The following is a 9,975-nucleotide window of genomic DNA, read 5'->3' on the forward strand; positions in this document are numbered from 1 at the left end:
TTGCACATAAAAGAAATAGAGAGTTGATACCTGACAATTATCTTATTTCATGGACCAGGCCTGCTGTTCGTTACCTTCAGTGGCGTGGCGAACTAAAAATTTTCCAGAGGCCAGTTACAACTATCCCAAGTATTTATGCATAATAATGTATTAATGTAATATAACAAGTTATAATTCAGATCGTTATTGACTACCTATTGAGAATATCATATTAAATTTACTAGGTGACCCACTGGCTACCACCCACCCCTCTATTTAAGAAAAATTTCAGAGGCCTCTGAAATTACCGTTCGCCACGCCACTGGTTACCGTGGTATGCAATGTTTCAGCAATTATGCAATACTGCCTGTACGTACCTAAGAGTATACTTTATTTGTGTTATTGTATACCAATTCTTGATCTTGTTGTTTTGTTTTATTTATCAATATAACAATGAATTATTTAAACCTAATTATTACCATACCTGACAACCTAATAGGTAGCTAATAATACATAAATCACTTTCACATACCAGGTGCTATACCTTCGTTTTTAAATCTTATAATTTTAATTTCGAATGAGTACCTAGATACCAAAATCTACAGTTCATGTTAAGAGTATGTTACACCCACAATGTTTTCTCCATCTTACTTAAACATAACATGGATAATGTAATATTCAAAGGAATTCACAATTTTAAAATGTTCATTACTTGCTTCAAAAAAAAAAAAAAATTCGTAAATAATAACCTTTAAATTTGATATTAAACTAATTCACTGTAATATATAAAATAACAAGAGTAAAATGGATTCTTCTTAATGAAATATTTGTTATATAATGGGTAAGTGAGATAGAGACAACACATGCAGGTACAATGTCTTCTTATGGCATTGGCATAGATTTATGCCTTACATAATACAATGAAATTGTTATGCATTTACAATGTAATTATGCTAACAAGAATACTTATTTTAATTACATAATATGATCATTTTTTCATGTTTATAATGAAATGAAATTAAACATATCCATTTATTTTTGTAAAATATTTATTAAAATAAAAGTTATTGCATCAATTATAATTAAATTATAATTTGTAGTTATAACAAAAAATATTTGCCTAACACAACATCGACAAATACATATTATTGTTTTGTTTATTCTGATTTTTCACTTTGTATTAATTCTTCTTTAACCTGAACTTCTGGAACTTCATCTGAAACATTAAATAATTCAATTCAATCTAATACTGATATTACAATTCTGTATTGTACTTATTGTTTAAGGCTGTCAAAAGCAGGTTGTTCCATCATGCATTTATATCAATAGGAAAAATATATATATACTTCTAGAATTTTAATTTTGAAAAAATATTGAAATTTATTCACTGTTTGTCTGTGTTTTGTTGGAAATAATTTTTTTTAGTAACACAACAATATAGTACATTTAAAAAAAAAATGAATTTGATACTATACTAATTAAATAATGCAGAAAATCAAAAATCCATTCACTACAAAACCAGGAAAAGAGAATAAGGAATTCAAATATGATTTCAAAATTAAAATCGGGGACTGGGTGAAGTTTTTTTCACTTTTTGTGACTTTCATAGCCACATGATTTGAAACCTTTTTTGTTTGTAAAACATAGTGATGTATAATTGAGCGCATTACAATACCGATTTCGAAGAATCTTAGCCGTAGTTTATCTTTAATTACATAAAATGTTCAGGGAACTCACGCACATTAATGATCAATCACTACACAGTCACATAGCACTCCTGATCGATATAGAATGTTGCCTAAATTTAACCCCTTAAAAATGGTCCGCTTTCAACAGCCTTAAGTCAAACAGATAATTGTTTTAAGAGCTGTATAATCATTAAACAATCAACGCTTTTATTTAATATACAAAAATTAAAACAATTAACTTAAAACCATACCAAAATTAATTTTACCTAAACAAATTCCACTTTTGTCTTCTGGTCCATCCTCATTATTTTCTTTCTTAAATTTATTCACATCTAAAATAGTACAATAATTTAGCTTAATAATTACTAATACAAATACATGTCTGAATACAAATTTATAATATTCTAATAACAACAGATATACTAAATCACTAACCATAGAACAAACAAAATTCATAAAATTTAAAATCTCAAATATAAAAAGGTGGGTAAGTGGATGTCACTTTGCTGTACAGTAAGGTACATGATGGTGTTAAATTTGAATCCAATGATATAATATCATTGTATAAGAAAAAAGATTCTGAGCGAAAACGGTCAGTCAGCCAGCAGCTTATGATATATATTGATATTACTAAGTATATTTGATGATATTATTGTGAATTAAGTAATTTATGTATAACCTATTTACATGGAACCTTGTTTTAGATTTTCAATCTTTAACTATAAAGTTGAACATTTTATAAATGTTTAACTACAAAATAATTATTACATTTTAAATTTGATACATTTTGTCAAAATTCGAACTTTAAATGCTTAAGTAACTATTATGCTAAGACTAACCTTAATATTATTAATACTAGATTATAGCTCCATTGATTATATTTTAATTGGTTATAAAAAGAAAATTTATTATACTCAATTATATATTAATACCAATTCTGTAGCCCTTGTTACAATAATGATAATCAACATCAATTCAAATGAGAAATATTATTAACCTCTAATTAAATTTTATGTCATTCACAAAGTGTTTTAAGATAATATTAAGTAATAAGTATTACCAAATTCTGAGACATCAACTCCAAGTAATCTCAAATAGTGTAATCTACATTCACCGTTTACATAAGCTTTGAGAGTTGAAAATCCTTTCCAACCAACTAGCTCAATTGGAAAATCTTTGTCCACCATGTCCAGAATACAACTACCAACACCTATTTAAAATAGTGTTATCATTAAATAAAGTAAAATACAACTAACAATAGAATAATCGTAAAATAATTTATTACCAAAATTGTCTAGTATATCTTTTGTAGCCTGGTCTAAAGATGTAACTGGAATTGTTGGATTTTTCAGCACAGTTATCAACTCAGTACGTGTTAATTGTAATCGCCTTTTTTGTCCAATAAAGGAAGATATTCCAGCCAAACCCTTAAAAATTATGGTATTTAAATAATAAATAAAATTTTAACACAAATTACCAGGTATAAATAAAATAATTAAGTTAGTTGATCAAGTTAAGTAAGAAAAGAGAAAATCAAATTTGATTAATTACCTCTTGAGCAAGCCTAAAGTTACATTCCATTGATTTATTATCACAGCGGACGAACGTTTTAACACCAGTATTGATAATCTACAAAAAAAAAAATATAATTGTACTCCCATACAGTAATAAATTCACATATATATTAAAAAATATTTATATACAAAATTAACATTGCAGCAGCAAAAAATTGTTCTGGTTTAGATATAACTGTATTAGTATATTATTATCAGGGCTTGAACATTTATGTGCAAAAAAAACAATGAAATACGTGCATAAGTAGACATAATAAAAAGCTCAAATAATACATATACAGTATAATACGCAATTTTGTTTAATCTAATATGTATTGTGAATATGAAATGAATATATATTATATGAAAAAGCAGTTATTCAAAAAAAATTTTTTAATTACAAATTTTTTGTCATTTTTTGGTTTATAGATTTAAAGCATTATTCCCAGGGTTCTAAATTTAAAAAAGTTTAATTAATCAAATAAAGCAAATATTAAATCTTGCTATTACATATATTTAAAAATAAAGTCTTTTATTATTGAAAAATATTAATTAAATCCGGATCATCTTAACAAATATTTACTATTAATACTCGGTATATAGTATAATTCAAAATATAGATAAAATGATGGTGTACGGCTCTATATTTTATAATATAATGTAATTATGTCAAAATATGTAATACAAAATTTGTTGCATGTTTAACACAATGTTTTAAAAACAAATAAATAAATATATATATTGCAAATAAATTTATTTATTGCATCAATAATCAATATTAAAGAGAGGGGTGGGTAGAGAGATTGAGAGCCCGGCACGTTAATGATTAATTAAGCCAAACCTGCATATAAAAGGGACTTCGTTCACTACGCGTGTCCTGCGACACATTCAGGTTTTTTTTTTACTTAATATGTAATAAAATAATTAAATTGCTTACCTTTACACGGTCTTGATTATTCTTAACAATATCTCTTACAGATGTCGACGTATAGTAGATATTTTTTTTTTTACCCACAGAACATCTTGTAAGTAAACATTCAATAGGGAAATTATTGAGTTCGTAAAAGTCTCTGTTAAAAAAAATTATAATTAAATAAGAGTATCTAAGAAAAGGATGCCTAAAATACAAAATACTCGCTTGCCACTTTATAATTAAAATCCCATCTAACGTTTTTATAGCTTTAAACAGCACTTCAGAAAAGTTTAAATTGTTTTCTTTGAATTTTAAATTTAAATAAGAATAGGTTAATTCAGAATGAGTAGTATTTAAAAAATTCAAACATCTATAATAGAACTATAAACACGATGTGTTCAAATATTTAGTGTTAATAAATATATATTTTTTACAAGCAGAATTAAAATTTTTTTTAATCAGAACTTTTATTTTATTTTTAATAAATAAGACCGAAAAAAGTTTTCTTCCTAGTAGTCTCATTTGATTTAAATATACAAGTATACAAATAACTTTAATTACCTAATTTCTGGCCAAACAGGATCATCAACAGTTAAAAATATAAATGGATCTTCTTTATATCCTTGGTATCTCCTTTTTTTTGGTTTTCTCTTATAATTATTGACTTTTACTTCATCAACAACTTCATCAGTTTGTTTTACACATGTTTCCCATGGCAATGGCTTAATTTTTTCCATAAGAGTTACGAAAAACCCTCCAGTATCTTGATGATGAGGTAGTATACGAATACTAAAAATAAGTAACAAGTATACAATTAATAATTTTTGTAAATATAGTATAAAAACAGAAATCAATTTTATTTATTTTACCATTTATCCAGATTATATAAATCTTCCTTAGGAGGAAACATTTGAGGTCTAATTTGAGTATTCCATTTTTCTGGAACTTCTTCAAAAGTTTTATATACATCCAAATCCTTTGATACAACTATCCACTTAGAAAGACCATTTACTATTTTTAAGCCCGGGAGTTTATCATGAGCATTTATAATAACAACACTACCTATTTCAAAAATAACAACATAAAATTATTATGAATTAAGTTTTGTTAAACTGTTACGCAATATTTAGATAATTATAATGATGTACTTTTGATGTATTGTTGATGATAGATAAATTATTAACAGTTTTATTTTTAATGTTCTACAAAGATGTTATATGAAATAAAAACTTAATTAAAACACATAAAATAATTGAACAATATATATGTTGATGATTTTAGTTTGGTGTAACTACTAATGTATGTTTGAAACATCTATAATGTCACATTAAATACAAAAGTAATCATTAAAATTGTAATATTAAAAAAAAAGCCTTATAATATGATTATATTATAAGCAGTTTTTCAATATTTAGAGAAAATAATGAACAATTTAAAATTAAATATATATCAGTCTAAACTTTAAATGTAATACTACAAAAAATTACAATATAATGTAAAATACATTTTGCATTAAATAATAAAAATATTAAGTAAAAATACCTTGAGCTTCAGTCATCATACGCTGAACCACTGCTTCATTTTCAACAGGATTAAATGAACAAGTTGAATAAACCAAACGCCCGCCAACATTTAACAGTTCTAATCCACGCTTAAGTATACGAAACTGTATCCTAATAAAATGAAATACATATTTATCAAATAAATTCTTTTTTTTTGTGATTTCAAACAAAATAAAACTAACCCATGCAAGTTGTTTGCATTTCCAGGACTCCACTTAGTCCAAATATCTGCATTTTTTCTTAATGTACCATCGCCAGAACATGGTGCATCACATAGTATTTTATCAAACTTTAGCATGGAATCTCCTAGAAAAAAAATATCTGTTTACTATAGCAAATATTTCATTCTAATTTACTTTTGTTTATTTTTATGGTGATTAAAATTAAATTTTTTTCCTAATATGCAAATTATGTTTCATAGGTAATAACTAATAATGAATAATAATCAAAGTAGATCAAAATTAAATTTCTATCAAACTTTGAATAAACAGAATATAACTTATACTAATAAGATAAAATTTAAATTTTTAAATTTTTTACACAAGTTATAAAAAACAAACCAACCATTTTCATCCAAATTCATAACAGGTAAAACTGTAGCATCGTGATTTGTAATAACAACATTTGCACTATTTAATCTTTTAGCTTGATGAACTAACATATAACACCTTGCATTATGAACATCATTGGCCATAATTAATCCATCTACATTAAAAAAAAAATGTTAAGTTAAAAATTAAGTCAAAATGTTAAAAGTTAATCTTAACCTGGAACAGAAGAAGTAGAACCTGAATACAAAGCTTCAATAAGTTGTGCAGTTTTAGAACCAGGAGCCGCACACATATCTAATACCTAAAATAAATTTCAATTGTTTTAATCCTAAAAAATGTAAATATACAATGCAATGATTATAGATAAAATAATTATAACCTTATCACTGGGTTGTATATCCAATAACAAAGGCGGAATCATGCTGACTGTTTCTTGTCTAGAAATATTACCATTTCCAGTTTCAGAAATTAGAAAATTATGCAAACGGTAGTATGCTTCTGAACCACGAATATCTTTACGAGTGATTTTCAATTGCCATCCCAATCGTTGTGGGTACCTGAATACATGTTATTAGACATAATATTATGTTCAGTGTATTATTGGTATAGGACTATTAACACTTATTGGTTATAAATATAGCGTGGATTTGTATGCATTATAAAACCAACCAAATATGCAATAAAAAATCTTAAATATGCACTAAATTGTTCAAAAATTAGCATTAATGATATTTATTTTCAGAATGTCTAATTAAAATAATTAATTTAAAATTATGGAACACTACTAAAAATACTTTTCTTCAAAATAACTGAGTTTTGTAGGTCGTTTTAACCTTTGAGAAAAATATATTTGAGAAAACCGTTTATACCTACAAGTATACCTACTTATTAATTTATTTCGAAATAATCAAAATCTAATTTTTACAATAATAATTAACATGCACTAAAAGATGATATATGCAACTAAAATCCTAAAATAAGCCCTTAAAATCAAAAAAATGGGTAAATTTTGTAATTTGCATCATACAGTATGTAGTATATATACACCATATAGTTTAAATTGTTGTCAAGAAACAAATTCTGTGATTACTTGTAATATCATACAATCAACCAGAATAAATATGCAATGCATACAAATCCGTGTTCTAGAAATAATTAAAGATAAATATTATACTAAATTTATATTTTTGTGAAAGTTAAATTAAACAAACCATGGTAAACAAAAAGGTTTACTATTTTTTTGTTCATCATTTAGCTCTCCTTTGAGCAAATCTGTAAAAAAAACACCTTCAACTAATTTCAACAGTATTTTTGCTTCTACGTCACAGCTAGCAGTAATGCGAAATGAAGTAGGTAAGTCAGTTTTTAATACTTCTAAAAATGTGTTCCATTCATCTTCTGAACAAATATTTTGCATCTTAAATAAATTAAATGACATTTATTACAATATAAATATAATACAATAAAACATATATAAGTAGGTACTAATTCTCTTAAAAATATTTATTATTAATACCTTATAATACTGTACAAATTTTTCATTGTCTCGTATTGTTGTTTCGTAAGAACTACGATTATCTTCATTAGGATTTTTAGTATCTAACTGAAATCAAATATATAAGCACAAAACTAGGTATAAGATTTAGTAACGTAAAACGTGAGTATAATTTATTGAAAAAAATGAATTTTTATAGTATATTATCTTGATCACATAAAAATAAAAATTTACTCCTTCTTTCATTTTTCGTCTCCTTTTCGCAAAGCTTGCATTTGAACCGGCATGTCTCCTGTTACCCATTGTATTATAATACGAGCAAAATTAATTTTATGAATACAAACAATAAGGATTAAGGAATTGACATTAGAACATTAAAATAACACGTGTAATTTTAAGTGTGGAATTCAAAACAAAACTAAACCAGTATCACAGAATACAGTATCGACATTATTATCAAATATCAATGGAATGATAACAACATATTCACACACACACGTTCATTTCGACCGTTACGCATCGGCACATCGCTTACTAATTACTTTTATTGTTGCCACCTACCAAGAGGAAAGCACTATATTATAGGTACCAATTACAGATCGTTGTGAATATGAATATTTTAAATTTACTTGTGCCTGTTTCAATGGTAATCGATAAAAAAACAACGAGGAAACAGCGGTAGGTAAAAACGAGTAAATTATCATTTTAAAGGTGGGTAGACCTTATAGGTACAACAATTGGTACCCTTATACACTATACAATTGTAACTAATTTCAACATAATATGTTATAATGTTAGATTGCCAAAATGTCAAATATTAATTCAAATTTAAAAAATAGATTTCAAGATAATTCTAAAAAAAATTTATATTTTTGATTCGAGACATAGGTAGTTGCCAATTTGTTTTTTACAACTATATAGAATAATAATTAGTCATATAGGTATACCTATTATTAGTTTACTATATTTCACAGATAATATTCTCAACTATATTATATTATATAAATTTTAAGTCTTAACTATAACTACAGCCTGAGTCGGTGGTGTACCTATCTACAGTGGGTGGGGGGTTATGGAGTCATATCCCCCCTCCCCCTGGAGACCAAATTTTGTTCACAATACAACATGTATAATATGATATAATATGAATATAATATGTGAATGTCCATTAAAAATTGTACACCCCCTTGTTTAACCGTTTTAGCTATGTTGTCTCCGAGACTCCAACTTACAAAATATGTAAAACACAGTAAAAATAATCAGTTTGAGAACATTAGGTTTTTATGTTTTTTTCATTAGATATTAAAAATTATTGGTTAGTTCTATCAAAATAATTGAAAACACGACACACATAATATTATTTCCTATGGATTGTGGAATTTTGGTAATTCTACTATAAATACAGAGGGAGTAAAATTGTCCCTCGCAAAACAGTTTTTGTACATATGTATTATATGTACCTACGTATGTATTTTGTAAGACCGAGGTCCGTGACAACCACGTCCTATATCGAGTGTGACGTGCTCTCAAGAAGGACGTCGCATACACGCGGACGACATAGCAAATCGTTCGCCAGTTTCTGTATATTTCTGTATAGTTTGCTGTTAGTTTTGATATTAGAGTGAATTGACCTACAATCAAACTATATTAGGTAACAACATTATCTGTGTAATGTGCTCTCTCGTTGGTTTGTTACGTTATTATAATTTTTAGGTGAATTTATTATGAACATTTTCGAATATTAATGTTTAATATGCCTACTCATAACTCAATTAAAAATTAAAATATCATAAAAAACTAACAAGAGAACACAGATAATGTTGTTTCTTAAAAGTTTAATAATAGATCAATTAACTCTAATACAGTGCCGCAAAAACCGGGTGTGCAGAGCGTGCCGCGCACACGGGCCCCAAAGCTTACATACATTTGGGGGGCCCCGGGCCCAACCTGGAGCAGACACTAAAATTGTCTAAAAACGCAAAACTTATATATAGTTACTCACAATCATTTTTTTTTAAAGTTAAAACATCAGTGTAGTTGTAGGTATACTAATATTACTTATTAGATTAAGTATGTTAAGGGGATTCGATACCGTGATTTTCTGTTTTCGTCTAACACACGCGTGACATAGTATTTTGGACGTGTTTTTTTGCCAAACATACCAATTGATCTAATGAAGCGATAAAAATTCTGAAAACAGATTTGAATATCGTCATCAAGTCTACTTGAAATCG

At 26.6% G+C, this 9,975-nt stretch overlaps 1 protein-coding gene across 1 annotated transcript; it reads right to left on the bottom strand.

The window, feature by feature from the left end:
* Window positions 1-1,010: 1,010 nt before the first annotated feature.
* Window positions 1,011-8,171, bottom strand: LOC100169525 (tRNA (cytosine(34)-C(5))-methyltransferase). The gene is made up of 16 exons (XM_008189846.3): window positions 7,976-8,171; window positions 7,763-7,849; window positions 7,458-7,663; window positions 6,626-6,803; window positions 6,463-6,547; window positions 6,260-6,400; window positions 5,878-6,001; window positions 5,676-5,806; window positions 5,003-5,195; window positions 4,695-4,922; window positions 4,158-4,290; window positions 3,219-3,296; window positions 2,953-3,094; window positions 2,728-2,877; window positions 1,934-1,999; window positions 1,011-1,195 (listed from the first exon to the last, which is right to left on the bottom strand). The coding sequence occupies exons 1-16, from the start codon at window positions 8,042-8,044 to the stop codon at window positions 1,137-1,139; spliced, it is 2,070 nt and encodes a 689-aa protein (XP_008188068.1). The 5' UTR covers window positions 8,045-8,171; the 3' UTR covers window positions 1,011-1,136.
* Between the last annotated feature and the right edge of the window lie 1,804 nt (window positions 8,172-9,975).

The sequence above is a fragment of the Acyrthosiphon pisum genome, chromosome X (assembly GCF_005508785.2).
Source record: "Acyrthosiphon pisum isolate AL4f chromosome X, pea_aphid_22Mar2018_4r6ur, whole genome shotgun sequence".
Taxonomy (NCBI): domain Eukaryota; kingdom Metazoa; phylum Arthropoda; class Insecta; order Hemiptera; family Aphididae; genus Acyrthosiphon; species Acyrthosiphon pisum.